The following is a 16,391-nucleotide window of genomic DNA, read 5'->3' as shown; positions in this document are numbered from 1 at the left end:
GACTGAAACTCAACTTTAGAGGTGCCACAAAATTAGCGACACTGGATCCCTGCTTCAACTCCAGTGAAAATGGATATCAGGAAAGGTGTATAAAAGGCAGCTGGTCTGCTACCCCAAGAGAATTTCAGTCCCATTTATGGCCTCCTCTCTTGCCCCCTAAGACAAAAGGCTTCCACACCAAATGTAAAAGTTTACATTCAAGCTAGAATTTCAGAAATCTCTAAGTATCTTAAAACTGTATCCTCTTGTTACTGATCTCCTGCCAGTGGAAACAGTCTTAAATTGATCTATTCAAACCCATCAGAATTTTCAACACCCCTATTAGATCTCCCATTAACCTGTGCTCCAAGGAGAACAGTCACAGTGTCTGTAGCCCCTCCACATAACCAATGTCATTCATGCCTGGTAATAAACATTGTATTTTATTCCAAACATATTCAAAAGTACAAACAAATAAATAAAGCAGAAGACATTCTCCACACCTCACAGTTCACACTTTGTGCAAGTTTTTCCCTCTTTTCACCTCCTCTCCCCCCCACCCCCCCCCCCCCCCCCCCCCCCCCCCCCCCCCACAATGAACAATTCCTCAAACATGGTAATGAACAGTCCCCATCGTGTCTCAAAGCCCTCCGCTGATCCCTTCAATTCGGATTTGTTCTTGTTCTTTGTTCTTTTCCAATCGGAGGAAGTCATACAGATCTAAAGCCAGATTTCTCCTTAATCCTCACCACCTGCGCTCCCCCCTGCTTCCCCAACCATCCATACCTCACGCTTCCTCAGGTTTAACTTATACTCAGAGAACCGGCCAAATTCCTCCGAAATGTCCATGATATGTAAAGCAACAGATCGTGCTCCACCTCCCCCACACTATCCCCCGCCAACCTCTTGACGCTCTATCGCCAAGACAAAAAGCAATTGGAAGAGTGGGCATCCCTGCCTCGTCTCAAGGTGCAGCCTGAAATACCCCGAACTCACCTGGTCCGTCCTTACATTCACTGCCGGCGCCTGATACAACAATCGGACCCAATTCACAAACCCATGCACGAACCCGAAGCACCCCAGTACCTCACACAAATATTCCCATTCTACCCGATCAAAGGCCTTCTCTGTGTCCATAGCGACCGCCAACTCCACATTCTGTCCCTCTGAGGGCATCATTATAACATTCATCAAACATCTAACATTGGCCGACAGATGCCTCCCCTTTACAAACCCTGTCTGGTCTTCCCTTATCACCCACGGCACAATCCGCGAAGCCAGGATCTTTGCCAACCACTTGGCATCTACATTCAGCAGTGATATCGGTTGGTAGGACCCACACTGCTCCTGGTCCTTATCCTTCTTTAAAATTAAGGATATCGAGGCCTGCGATATCGTGGGGGTGGGGGGGGGGGGGAGCTCACCCTTCTCCCTCGCCTCATTAAATGTTCTCACCGGCAGGGGCCCCAGGTCTCCCAAAACCTTTTTATAGAATTCCACCAGGAAGCCATCTGGGCTCGGGGCCTTCCCTGCCTTCGTCGCCCCATACCGTCCATCACCTTCACCAGTCCAATGGGTACTTCCAACCCCTCTACCAGGTCCTCCTCCACTTTGGGAACTCCAACCCATCCAGAAAGCACCTCATTCCCTCCCACCACCCCCCGCCAGGGGCTCCAATTCCTAAAACCTCTTATCAAAATCCTTGAAAAACCCATTGACCCCCACTGAGTCTAAGACCTCTTTTCCCCTCCTATCCTTCACCTTTCCAATCTCCCTCACCATCTCCTGCTTCCTCAGTTGGTGAGCCAACATCCTGCTTGCCTTCTCCCCACACTCAGAGACCGCCCCCCTGGCCTTCCCAACTGCCCCACTGCCGTACCCGTAGATACCAGGCCGAACTCCACCTGGAGCATCTGCCGCTCTTTCAACAACCCAGCCCCAGGGGCCTCCGAATATCTCCTATCAACCTGCAGGTTCTCATCCACCAGCCTAACCAAATCTGCCCACTCTGTCTTGTCCCTATGTGCCCGTATCGATATATACTCCGCCCTCACCACTGCCTTAAGCGCCACCCACAGCATGGTGGCCGAAACCTCACCCGTATCATTGAACTCCACATACTTCCGAATAGCGACCCTCACTCGCTCACACACCACCTCATCCGCTAACAACCCCACATCTAAAATCCACTGTGAGCACTGGGCCCTCCCCTGGTCCACCCAATCTGGCACATGGTCCAAGACCACAATCGCCGAATACTCCGAGCCGACCACCCCCGCCAACAGAGTCTTATCCATCATGAATAATCGATCTGCTAGTACACTCTGTGCACATGGGAGAAGCATGAAAATTTGTTCGCTCTCGGCCTCCCAAACCTCCACGGGTCCACTCCCCTCATGCGCTCCATAAACCCTTTTAGCTCCCTCTCCACCGCCGATACCCTCCCCGACTGCGGACTCGGCCGGTCCAATTCCGGCTCAATAACCATATTAAAATTCCCCTCTCTTATCAGCCGGTGCGAGTCCAATTCCAGGATCTTCTCCAGCACCCACCTCATGAATTCAACATCATCCCAATTTGGGGCATAAACATTCACCAAGACCACTGGCATTCCCTCCAGCTTCCCACTCACCATCACAAACCTTCTCCCCGAATCTGCTACTATATTCCCCACCACAAACAATACCCGCTTATTTATCAGCACCGTCACCCCATGCGTCTTCATATCTAATCCTGAGTGGAAGACCTGGCCTACCCACCCTTTCCTTAGCCTAGTCTGATCCCCGATTTTCAAGTGTATTTCTTGTAAAAATGCCACATTCGCCTTTAAACCCCTCAGGTATGCGGACACAAGCAACTGTTTGACCGGTCCTTTTAGTCCTCTCACATTCCAAGCGATCAGCCTGGTCGGGGGACACCTCACTGCCGCCCCCATAGCCTCTCTTGGGCAAACCCCCAGCCCGCAAGTCTCCAGGCCCGCCCTCAGATGCCCACCATCACCGACCTCTTATCGCTCTTCAACAGCCCCACCCCCGTCTGCGGTTGCCTTCCCCCCCCAAAGCAAAATAACAATCCCAACCCCTTCTCGCACTCTGACCACCTGCTCATCCCCCACGGCGCTCCCTGAACTAGCTCGCCCAGCTAGTCTGGCAGCCCCAGTCTATGGTGCCACATATCCTATCCCCCAACTAATTCCCCTCTACCCTGCTCGCGCACTTCCATGGTGCAAACAATAATAAGAAAAAAGGTGCACTCACCCCACACGATCCTCTAACATCCCACCAAACAACACAAGAAAAACGACCCCCGAGTGAAAAGAGGTTCTCCTCTGACTATCCCCCCAAAAGAAACAAAGCAATAAAAACAAAAACAAAGAAGGGGGGCAGAGAGAACCAACATCCCCTCACACCTCCTCCAAAGTTCAATGCCCTCCTTCTCCTGCCAATCCATTGTCTCTCACAATCTCCATCTCCCCCTCTGGTGCTCCAAAATAACACGCCTGACCATTGTGGGTCACCCAGAGGCAGGCCAGGTACAGCATCTCGAACTTCACCCCTTCTCAAAGAGGGCAGTTCCGCACCCCAGTCCTGGTTTACCCGGCGGTCATTACCCTCCCAGGTACATCTCATCTGCCTTCCCCACATCAAGACCTTCTCCTTATCCAGGAATTGACGTGACTTGTGACAATAAAGATTATAATAATATATGTAACCTCACCACCATCGCCCTCGGCGGCTCGTTCGCCTGTGGGTTACTCATCAGAGCCTTATGTGCCCAATCAACCTCCAGGGGCCTATCAAAGGCCCCCTCCCCCAACAGCTTCACCAGCAGTTTGGCTACACAAGAGCCTGCATCCTCTCCCTCGATGCCCTCTGGCATCCCCACAATTCTCAAATTTTGTCTTCGGGAACGGTTCTCCAAATCCTCCACCTTCTCCTTAAGCCGCTTCTGAGTCTCCCGCATCATCACAATCTCGGCCGCTAATGAGGTAAGCTGCTCCTCATACTCTCCCACCACCTCCTCCACTTTTTGGATCACATGGCTCTGGCTCTGGGTCTCCAGCCTCAGCTCCACACAGTCAATCCCCACTTTCAGCGGGTCTACCACCTTCACCAGGTCCTCCTGAGCCTCCCTACACTGTTGACTGAACTTTTCGTTCAGAAAGTCCACCAACTGCTCTTTCGACCATTGGGCTGGTAAGGTCGACGCCTTGTTCTCCACCATGTTTCCCTGTATCGCATGAAGAGTTTCCTGCTCTTGCAGTTCCTTTCTTCTAAACCCACTTCTGGTCCACGAATCCATTCACCAGTTGAGTATAGTCTTCCTCCAGCACTCCTGCAACCTTTTCCTTCAAAACACTCAGCCAGCAACCTGGGAAAAGGACTGAAAAAATTCCTTGTGCGGGAGCTGCCAAACGTGCGAGCATTCACTCCATGGCTGCCACCGGAAGTCCCATTTCATTGTTGAACACTTGACAACATTAATGGAGGAGGTTAAGGGGGACTTTAAGAGGTGGGATACATTGCACCTGACATTAGCAGGGAGGGCGCAGGTTGTAAAAATGAATGTGCTGTCAAGGTTCCTGTTTGTTTCCCACACCCTCTCAATCTTTCTCCCAAAGGCCTTCTTCTGGAAATTGGAGACAGTGATCTCAGAGTTTGCATGGGCGGGGATGATGCTGAGGGCAAAGAGAGCCCTGCTATAGAGGCAGAAAGTAGGTTTGGCGATCCCGAATCTGCTACACTATTATTGGCCAGGGAACGTGGAGAAGGTGAGGTGATGGTGGGCAAAGCGGGTTAGGATGGAGGAGGACTCCTGTATGGGATCAAGCTTGAGGGCCATGGTGACGGCTCCACTGCCGTTAGCTCCGGGGAAATATATGGGGAGCCTGGTGGTACAGTGGACAGTCAGAGTGGAATCAGCTGAGGAGGCATTTTAAATTGGAAGGGTTATTGGTGTGGACGCCACAGTGGGGGACCCATAGGTTTAAGCCAGGGTAGATGATGGGACGTACGGGAAGTGGAGGGGTCAGAACTGGAGAGGGTGAGGGACTTGTATCTGGAAGGGCAGTTTGCGGGATTGTACAAATTGCGGGAGAGGTTTGAATTGCCGAGGGGGAGTGAATTTAGGTAAATGCAGGTCTGGGACTTGGCAAGAAAGATTTGTAGGGCGTTTCCCAGGTTGCCGGGAGTTACCTTATTGGAGCAATTGCTGCTCCCGGACGAGTTGCGAGAGGTTAGATGTGGGTATATATATATATATATGGGTGGTTGGGGGAGCGCAAGTGATGAGGATAAGTGCAAGTGGGAGGAGTTGGGCCTGGGAATAGACTGGGATCTGTGGTGTGAGGCGATGCACAGCGTGAATTCAATCTCCCCTTGTGTGCAGATGAGCTTGATTCAGTTCAAGGTCATGCATAGGGTGCATATGACTCGGGCAAGGATGAGTGGGTTGTTCGAAGGGTGGCCGACGAGTGAGAGTGCGGGCGAGGGCCAGGGAAATCAAACACACACGTTCTGGGGTTGTGAGTAGCTGGAGAGGTACTGAGAAGCAGTGTTCGGGGCGTTGTCCAACATTGGGGGGGGGGGGGGGATCAGACTGGACCTAATCGAATTTACAGTGCAGAAGGAGGCCATTTGACCCATCGAGCCTGCACCGACCCATGGAAAGAACACCCTACTTAAGCCCAGGCCTCCACCCTATCCCGTAACCCGACCTGACCTTTTGGACACAAAGGGGCAATTTGGCATGGTCACTCCTGCACATCTTTGTACTGGAGGATGAAACCAGAGCACCCGGAGGAAACCTACTCAGACACAGGGAGAAAGTTTAAACTCCACAGTCATCTGAGGCCGGAATTGAACCCAGGACCTTGGAACTATGAGACAGCAGTGCTAACCACTGTGCCACAGTGTCGCCCTTTGGGGTATCAGAAATGCTAGAGCTGATGGAGGGGGAGGGGCCGATGTTGTGGCCTTCGCTTCTTTCATTGCCTGGTGAAGGATCTTGCTAAATTGGAGGTTGGATACGCCACCCGGGGTGGCAGCCTGGCTGGGGGACCGGTGTGACTTTCTACGGTTGGAAAAGATCAAATTTGAGTTGAGAAGGTCGGAGGAGGACTTTGAAACACGGTGGGGGTTGTTCATGACAATGTTTGAGGGTGTGTTCGTCATGGGGACGGGGGAGTGGAAAAAGGGGTAAAAATTGTACAAACTTGAGTCTGAGGTTGTTGAGTGTGTTGTTGTGTATGTCACTGTTTTTTTACACACGTTTGTAATGAAATACATATTGGAGAAACGTCTGAAGGAGAGAATCTACGCCACTTGGAGAGCCAAGGTTTGATCAGGAATAGTCAGCATGGCTTTGTCAGAGGGAGGTCATGCCTAACAAATTTGATTGAATTTTTTGAGCATATGACAGGTATGTTGATAGGATAGTGCAGTTTATGTAGTTTACATGGATTTCAGCACAAGTCCTACATGGGGGATTTATAAAGAAGGCAAATGCACATGGGATACAGGGTGACTTGATAAGGTGGATTCAAAATTGGCTGAGCTGTAGGAGACAGAGGGTGATGACAGACGGCTGCTTTAGTGACTGGAAGCCAGTGTCCAGTGGCGTATCACAGGGATCTGTGCTGGGTCCCCTATTGTTTGTCATTTATATAAACGACATAGATGACTCTGTGGGTGGTAGAATCAGCAAGTTTGTGGATGACACAAAGATTGGCCGGGTGGTTAATAGTGAGGTTGAGTGTCTTTTGTTACAGGAAGATATAGATGGGATGGTCAAATGGGCAGAAAAGTAGCTGATGAAATTTAACCCTGAAAAGTGTGAGGTGATAGGAGTGATGTGACAAGTATTCAATGAATGGCATGACACTTGGAAGTTCCAAGGAACAAAGGGACTCTGGCGTGTTTACCCATAGATCTCTGAAGGCAGAAGGGCAGGTTGATATGGTGGTGAAAAAGGCACACAGCTGGATTATTGTGTGCAATTTTGGTCGCCACATTATAGGAAGGATGTCATTGCACTGGAGGGGGTGCAGAGACAATTCACCAGGATGTTGCCTGGGAGGTTTAAGTTATGAAGAGAGGTTGGATAAGCTTGGGTTGTTTTGTCTGGAGCAGAGAAGATTGAGGGGCGACCTGATCGAGGTGTACAAGATAATGAGGGATATGGGCAGGGTGGACAGGGAGCAGCTGTTCCCCTTAGTTGAAGGGTCAGTTACGAGGGGACACAAGTTCGAGTTGAGGGGCATGAGGTTTAGGGGGATTTTAAGAAAAGGTTTTTACCCAGCGGGTGATGACGGTCTGAATGCACTGCCTGGGAGGGTGGTAGAGGCAGGTTGCCTCACATCCTTTAAAAAGTACCTGGATGAGCACTTGGCATGTCATAACATTCAAGGCTATGGGTCAAATGCTGGCAAATGGGATGAGGTAGGCAGGTCAGGTGTTTTTCATGTGTCGGTGCAGACTCGATGGTCGAATGCTGTAATATTCTGTGAAACGGACTTGGTTCTGAACTTTCATTGCTTGGCACATCAGGTCAGAGCAGTGGTGGCCAAACTGCGGCCCAGGGGCCACATGCGGCCCATCTGGGTTCTGAGTCCGACCCACTAGACATTTTGTTGACCGTTGCCCACGTGCAGGGTTGCCACATTCCACTTATTTCTGTCCACATAGTTTGTTTCCTACCGGTATGACTGAAGTGAAACGCATGTAAAGCAAAGGCACATTGCACAGAAAACATTGACTGTGAGAGCCGTGTGCTCCCTCTGCATCCAATGTGTAAATATTTCACCATTTTTTTTAACCATTTGAATATGATGATACATCTATTAATATATAGATGATGAAGCATTTTCTATAACTCGCTACAAAATATTCAGCATGTATTAATCTTATTCATGGGGTCACAGCGAGTGAACATGCCTGATTTCAACCTTGCAGCCCAGAGATGAAGGAGGACCACTCATGCGGCCCACTCACCAGCCGAGGTTGCCCATCACTGTCTTAGAGGCACTTCAACTTTGATAATATCCACTTACTACTCCCATTTGTCGATGATCAGGAGTTGATAAGATAACTGACAAGCTCAGGCTTGACTATAACATGGACTCACTAATGAGTGGTCCCACAGCCCATTTCTTGCCCCATAGCCCTGCATATTCCTTTGTTTCAAATGGCATCCGACTTGTCCCTTAAAAGACACAACAATCTTTATTTCTGTAGCTAATCAAGTAACAAATAAATACACATGGACTATGTACAAGGAATAAAAATGAAGTAATTACATACAGTTTTGGTTCCATCATACAATCAAATTAATTCATCACGGCGATCATCACAGAATTGGGATTAGGATGCAGGACTCACACTCACCTGTACATGCCTAAATGTACTTTCATTCTTCCAAATGAGGACTTTTACAGAATTTAATTCATGTCTTGTGTAAAAGAAAATTACATGTTTTATGGTCAAAACCAATTTTATCAACATACATATATTAACCATACATTTCAATAATGGTATATGATAGCGTCCATCACTCTTAATTTTAATAGCACTTTTCCGTATTCAGCAAGTGTAAAATACTTTACTGCTAAATTTCATATAATAAATAACACATTTGCTGGAATCATTTTTTGCTGGAAGAATCCAATAGATCTTTTGCTTCATTGATCTTTGCAGCAAGGAATGGTGATCCTCCTAAAATTACAGGGAAACAAACGATCTGTTTAAAATTTTGACTGTAAGGTCCCCTGTCTCTCATGAATGGTTTTCCGTTATTGACTTCAGTTCTATTTGCAAAAATAATCAGCAATGAATAAGCAAAGCCATTTCACAAATAACCTGTATAATCTCAATCATCATACACTTACGGACACGTCTCCATTAGCAGAACAGAACACAAGGCCAGTCAACCCATCATAATTATGCTATATTTTTGAAAGAGCTACCCAATTAGTCCCATACTCCTATTCTTTCCCCATAGCCCTGGATTTTTTTGTCCTTTTCAAGTATATATCCAATTCCTTTTTTTAAGTCCACAATCTTTTCAAGCAGTGCATTCCAGATCATCATAACCTGCTGCATTCATTTTTAACAAAAATTAAAGTGTGCACTTATAGCATCTAGAGTTCAATAAATTAATCTTTTTGTTAATTTTTTCCAATTGAGCGGCAATTTAGCATGGCCAATCCACCTAGCCTGAACATCTTTGGGTTGTGGGTAAGACCCACGCAGACGCGGGAGAATGTGCAAACTTCACATGGACACAATAAATTAATCTTCTTCCCAATAAATTAGATTAACCCAATCATTCCCTCAAGAAAGGGTTCAAAAATAGATTTTGTTATGATCCCATGAGGGACCGTTAACATTTTATAAGAAATTCAAATACCTCGTTTTAATAGAACTACACCATAAGATTTCACTTTTAAAAAATACATAAACTTATTATATATGCAAGACAAACAAAACAAGCACTATTAACTTAACAATATGATTTATAATTATATATGTTATGCACTCTGATTTGCTTCCTACTTCTCCCAGAGTTCTCCTATAAGGCATATCAATCTTAAAGTTATTTATTTGTGTATGGACTACCCATAAAATATGTTACAGTCCCCTGGAGAACATTCCTCAGTTCCAGCTATTTCAGGGGTAAAACCTTAATTTACCATCTCCTGACTGTGGAAGCCTCAGTTCCTTATACTGGTTACCTTTCAATACTTCCAAGCTAATCTGCTGGTTATTTTCTTTTACAATAAGACACTTTAAGGCCTACTGTAAATTCTCCCATTAGCTTCAAAGTAGGCAATCTTCCAGCTTCTGTTTCTCATAACATTCAAACTGAGATTAAGCTTCACCCGCCTTCACTGTGATCAATGAAGTGTTTTACTCTACCTACCGTGCAGGTCTGTCTTTCATTTTGACTAACTTCTCTCAGTGAGCTGCAGACCATTTAATGAAGATGTGGAAATTGTGACAGATACTGCAGAGGACAAACATTATACCAGGTTGTCATTCAGTATGTGAGGCAGAGTTCAGTGAGAAGAGTAAAGGAGGGATATATCCTTGCCATGTTTCTATACTCCTGTGGCAGATGATGAATACAGAAATAATTTGAAATAAGAGTGAACAGATCATTTAAAGCACCAGACTGCATCAGCCATTAATTTAATGAAGTAAAACAGACAGTTGTCTACTCTAGCTGCAAGTATAAATGCTGATTGTTTCAAGGTATCATGTGTACAAGACAACCCTCCAAAATACCAAAGAAAATTCATGCTCCTCATAAAAGATGAGGGCTGTTACGAAACCCCATTCTGCTAAAATTGTCTGCTTCACTTTGCCTGGTCTCTGCTGCTTCTTTTGAACCAGCACATTCCGATGATTCATCTGTGATACTTCAGTAACAGCAGCCAAAGTTGGGTCCCTTAATCACCTCAATTGGCCACCCACCATTTGCAGGTGGGTAACTATTCCACGTCTAATATGGCATTCTCAAAAATAGCTTGGAACAGGATGTTGTCGGTAAACTAGCACTCTGCCAGCAGCGGGCCTGTCCGCCTCAGGTTCCACCCCCAGTAGGCTTCAAAAGTTCTGTCCCAGAGTCAAAGAAAGAAAAATTAGGACATTTGACCAAGAGGGAAGTCTTACAGATGGTGGGGTAGGTTGGATGGATGAGAACAGAGTTGGAGAAATGCAGTTGACCTGAAGGAGGTTACAGAGCATGGGGTGGGGTGAGGCAGGACTTAACACAAAGATACATTTTTTTTAATGCAAGCATTCAGTGAACAGTAGGCAAAGTAGTACAAGGGTACTAGGTAAGGAATCTCAATGGCTGCAATAACACCATCCCCACATCCCCAATTAATAAAATGGAGAAGCATCAGTACTGGTGTTGAAGAGGATGAGCCGGAAAAGGAGAGTCAAAGTGCTCTCAGTTAGGAAGAGTATATACAAAGCAATAGTACAAGTCCCAGCCGGGACCAGTCCGAGATACCGGCTCCTAACTGGGCCGGCTTTTATCTCATGGAATTAACGAGCCCGCTGTTAGGCAGGGAACTCGAACTCCATGCGCCTTATGTGGAGACCAATTGGGTCATTCCCATAGATCTAGTAGGGGTTATAACATCCCTCCTCCCATAAAGTCCATAAGTCCCTCTAATGTAGGGAGTGGAGGGGTTAGTCTTCTCCTCTTTGCCCGTGGTTGTACCTCCAGCGGCTGTGGGCCTGGTTTGGGGAAATGATCAAGGTGCTTCTGCACTGTCGGTTTGCTAGTCTTTATTTGATACGAGACAAGTCCAGTCTGTTGTACCACAGTCCCTGGAATACAACATGCATTGTCTCCGAATTTAGGACTTACATTACGTCTCCAGGCCGGATGCTTTTGATCAGCGTCTGTCTGCCTAGCCATTGCTCCTGCAGGTCCTGACTGCGTTACACTCTCCTGTCAATATCGAGGAATCGGCCCCGGGTCACTGTTCGTGTGGAGTTTGCACATTCTCCCCATGTCTGCGTGGTGTACAGGTTACTCAAAGGTGTACAGGTTAGGTGGATTGGTCCCGAGTCTCTGGCCCATCAACAGTTCAGCCGATGTCACTCCAGTCATGGCATGTAGCGTGGTCCAGTAGCTAAATAAGAAATGCGCAGTCTTGTTTCCACTGTCCCCATGGCCTGTTTCCTCATATCCTTCTTGAAGGTCTGCATCGTGCGCTCGGTTAGACCTTTTCAGGAAGGGTGGTATGGGTCCATTCGGATGTGCTTCACTCCTTTCGTCTTCGTGAAGTGGGCAAACTCTTCACTGGTGAACAGTGTACCATTGTCGATAACAAATACCTCTGGGTGTTAAACGAGAGCTGTAGCTTCTCAATGGTGGCCCTTGATGTGGTGGATGACATTCGATGGACGTCCCGCCACTTAGAACTGGTGTGTACCACGAGCAAGAACATGGAGCCTTGGAAAGGTCCGTCAAAATCTTCATGTAAGCGTACCCAAGATCAGCCCAGCAATTCCCATATATGTAATAGTGCGGCTGGTGGGAGTTCTGATGCTCTTGGCATGTGGTACATAGAACATAGAAAATACAGCACAGAACAGGCCCTCCGGCCCACGATGTTGTGCCGAACCTTTGTCCTAGATTAATCATAGATTATCATTGAATTTACAGTGCAGAAGGAGGCCATTCGGCCCTTTGAGTCTGCACCGGCTCTTGGAAAGAGCACCCTACCCAAACTCAACACCTCCACCCAACACCAAGGGCAATTTTGGACACTAAGGGCAATTTATCATGGCTAATCCACCTAACCTGCACATCTTTGGACTGTGGGAGGAAACTGGAGCACCCGGAGGAAACCCACGCAGACACGGGGAGGATGTGCAGACTCCACACAGACAGTGATCCAAGCCGGAATCGAACCTGGGACCCTGGAGCTTTGAAGCAATTGTGCTATCCACAATGCTACCGTGCTGCCCTTAAGAACAAATAAATCTACACTATATCATTTTACCGTAATCCATGTACCTATCCAATAGCTGCTTGAAGGTCCCTAATGTTTCCGACTCAACTACTTCCACAGGCAGTGCATTCCATGCCCCCACTACTCTCTGGGTAAAGAACCTACCTCTGATATCCCTCCTATATTGTACATTGTCGTTCAATTTTGCCATCCAAGCCTGGTCACCACATGTGACTTCTAGACAGCATTTTCGACACCCCCAGGTGACTGTTGTGCAGGTCTTGGAGTCTGCGCTTGGGATCACGACGCGGGCTCCCTACAGGAGGATGCCATCCTCAAAAAAATCTCCTGCTGCTTGGCTTCAAAAGCTTGTAGCACTTTGGGTTGCTTCTCTTGCTGGTCTCCATGCAGGACGACATAGTGCAACTTCACCAACACTGGGTCCTTCTGCATCCAGTCGCATATCTGGATAGCGGTGTCTGGCAAGGTGACCATGAAGTTCAGGGTAGATATGACCTTCTCCCAACCTTTGTTTCTCGATTTGGGCGTAGTTCCGCAGAGGCCAAAGTCCGCGAAGCGTATGCTATCGGCCTCTTCAGTCCGTCAGCCATGCGAGGATAACATCACACCGATTCCATACAGCAAGGCATCGCACGTCACCAAAAGGGGCTCTGAAGGGTCGTAATGGGTCAACAACCTCAACGACAGCCGCTGCTTCACCCTGGCGAAAGCCTCCTCCTGCAGCGCTCTCCACGCCCATTCTTGGTGCTTCTTTAGCAATGCATTGAGTGGTGTGAGGATGGTCGCCAGGCCAGGAAAAAATTCCCGTAGTAGTTTATGAGACCCAAGTATGACCTCAGCTCTGTCACGTTTTCTGGTTTGATCGCTCCCACCTTCTCCCCCACTGCGTGTAGACCGTTCTGATCAATACGATACCCAAGTACATGACCTCCTTGGCGTAGAAGACACACTTTCCCCTCTTGAGGCGGATGCCCACCTTGGAAAACCGGCAGAGGAATCCCTCCGGGTTGCTTAGGTGCTCCTTTTCATTGGCTCCGGTGACCAGGATGTCGTCCAAGTAGACCGCCACTCGTGGTAGCCCTATGAGGATGTTCTCCATGACACACTGGAAAATTGCACAAGCCAATGACACACTGAATGACAATCTCCAAAATCATTAAGGCCTCTGTGGGTATTAATGGTCACGTAAAGTCGCGAATATAAGCGTGACTCATATCAAGCTTACAAAAGAAATGCCCCCTGCTAACTTTGCATAGAGATCTTCTATTCGCGCATTGAGTGCCTGTCCAGACAGAATCCTTGTTTACTGTAAACTTATAGACCCCACACAGGCGGATGGTTTTGTCTGGTTTCAGCACCAGGATTATAGGCCCTGCCCAATTGGCAAATTGAACTGGCCTGATGATACTGAGGCTTTCCAATCAGCCAGCTTGTCCTCTACCTTCATTAAAACGTATAGAGACGGGCAAGCCCTGGAAAACCTAGGTTGGGCCTCAGGGCCAAACTGTCTCTTGGTCATGGCCCCCTTTATTTTGCCCAGGCCCTCTTGAAAAACTTCCGGGTACTTCCCCAGGACTTCATATAGCCCCCCAGTGCCCATCCTGAAGATCCGCTGCCAATCCAGCCGGAGTCTCTGTAGACAATCCCGGCTGAACAGACTCGGGCTGGGGCCCCGTAGCATTCTCAGCAGCAGCCTAACACTGCTGTCTGTAGGCAACTGGGTTCATTATTGTGCCTGTTATCGCTAGGGGTTATCCTACATATGTTGCCAGTCTTGCCTCAGTGACCCTCAAAGTCAACTGTTGCATTCCAGTACTGATTTTCTCAAATGTCTGCCTCCCAATTACTGAGACCGCGGCCCGTGTGACTAGCTCCATGTCTAGCGGGTATCCGTTTACCTGGACAGTAATTTTGATGGGGGCAACACGTGGTGGGCAATGCAATTTTATTGCATGCACTCGTCTTCCTCAGGCTGGTCAAGGTGGAGGATTCTGGTAGGCCTGCTGGCTGTCCTATGGTTTCCTATCTCTGCGGTTTCACCAGCCACAAGTGGCACACCGCTGTGGATCTTCCTCCATCGAATCTGGGGAAGAGTCTCGCCTGGTTGCGGTGGCCTTTAGCTAAAGGGCCTGGTCCTGACAGTGTTCAGGCCAGGATGGGGTTTCAGAGGTCCCACTCCTGGAGGTCCTGTTTGTCTGGGATGGGGGGATCCTACACTATTTACCTCCCTCTCTGCACTCCCCCTTGAGTGGGAAATCTCAACTGCCTTTTTAGGTCCAGCAACGGCTCGGCCACCACATTATTTACTCCGCATATTAGGAGGCAGCATCTCAGGTAGGGATGGCCCATAGTTGCAATACTCCGCCAGTTTGCGTAACCGTGCCAAACATTTGGTTGGCACTTGATTTATTTAACAGTCTATAAAAAATGTTCTTTTCAAGGGTCGAAGTACTGATTGATGCGGCTTTAAGACTTTTAATGGGTGAAAAAGATATTTCTTACCCCAGTCTAGCCGTGGGTTCCGGCTGTCTTCTGGGCCTCCTCCGATTATCTCCGAAGCTTCCCGAAGGTTCCCGACCTCCTCCGATTATTTTCGAAGCTTTCCGTCGTCACCTGGGCCTCCGAAGGTCGTCCTCAGTACTCCCCCCCCGACTGCCTGACTACGCCAAAATGAAGGAATCTTAAATTTAAGGGAATCTTAACCTGTCGAACCACGCCAAGTTTGGGGGAAGCTTAGTTGATGAATCAAGTCCTGGCGCAATACGACAAGTTGTAAGATTTGTAATATTTGTAGACTGTGTTAAGTTGTTCGATTCCTTTCTATTATTCGACTGTGTATAGTTGAAGGAATTTATATCATCTCTGCTATTCGGTTATCAGTAGCACTTTGCGAATACTGGAACTCAGCAGAAATTTGCAGTATAAACTCCTCAGGTGCCAAAAATAATTGTTTTATTTGTAGTCGCTTGATTACAATTTGAAAGTCATTTAAAAGGCAATTCGTAGACAATTCGAAGCTTTCAGAGAATTACAGACATTATCTTTCTTTGCTTAGGCAGACAGCTCGAAAGTAACTTTTAAAAGGTCAAAGTCTGGCAATGAAACATGAAAAGAGAGAGAAAGCTAATCTTCAGCTAAACTCAAACTCAAAGTCAAAAGTGGACTAACATCACTGACACAGACTGTTAGACTGACAGAACCCCCAAACCTAACCTAAAATGGCCGGGAGAAACTTTTCAGTTATACACTTTCATATCTGTCTTAAGTCATCTAATTACACCCCAATATAATCCTAATTGGTTTGGGTTAGACTCAAACACATTTGATTTGATGGCAAGCCATCCATCTTCAATGTGCAACATCAGCTTTTCTGACCTAGCTGTTATCTGCATTGTGAACAATGGTGCCTTCATGTTGCTGTGTATTCAATCCCTTGACCTTGACAATTAGCACAAGACAGTGTCAAATTATCTTGCAACTGTGCTTTTTTTTTAATGTCACACTGTCTTTGAAAATATGCATTTGCCAGAACAACGGACTTCAGTATAAGTGAATTATGCTGTATAAATGGGTATTAAAAGTGGGGCTCAACATTTATGCTTAAACAGCTATCTTTTACCTATACTAGTTGTATTCGAAATACCTGGCTTCTACAAGGACTCCCCTGGGGTTCTCTCAGCCATGTTAAATCAGTAAGTTTGGACAATGACCAGTGGTTTGGTTTGTGACAAGCGCCACTAATTCCTCAAACCTTTTGGAGTCCAAGGCCACGGGGTAGGTTAGGCTCTTTATGCCACTGCCTGTGGGGCCTCCATCTTCAATCAGAAGAATCAACATCTGGTGATCATCTCCAGTAATTGCGCTGGCTTTAAAATAAATAGCACATATGCTCTGCATACTGGTCCTAATCTTCCACACA

The 16,391-nt window shown here is 47.3% G+C and overlaps 1 protein-coding gene across 3 annotated transcripts in view; it reads right to left on the bottom strand.

The window, feature by feature from the left end:
* Positions 1 to 8,182: 8,182 nt before the first annotated feature.
* dnajc15 (DnaJ (Hsp40) homolog, subfamily C, member 15) overlaps positions 8,183 to 16,391 on the bottom strand; it is a 43,313-nt gene continuing 35,104 nt past the window's right edge. For 2 of the 3 annotated variants that reach the window (XM_072514245.1, XM_072514246.1), the window contains exon 6: positions 8,183 to 8,690. In XM_072514245.1, the coding sequence (XP_072370346.1) occupies positions 8,620 to 8,690 (71 nt within the window). In that variant the 3' untranslated portion in view covers positions 8,183 to 8,619. Of the gene's footprint in view, positions 8,691 to 10,451; positions 10,593 to 16,391 lie in introns of all 3 variants that reach the window. The other variant, XR_011948716.1, reaches the window with a different exon arrangement.

Source organism: Scyliorhinus torazame, chromosome 8, assembly GCF_047496885.1.
Source record: "Scyliorhinus torazame isolate Kashiwa2021f chromosome 8, sScyTor2.1, whole genome shotgun sequence".
Classification (NCBI taxonomy): Eukaryota; Metazoa; Chordata; class Chondrichthyes; order Carcharhiniformes; family Scyliorhinidae; genus Scyliorhinus; species Scyliorhinus torazame.
This window is presented reverse-complemented; position numbering and strand designations above follow the sequence as displayed.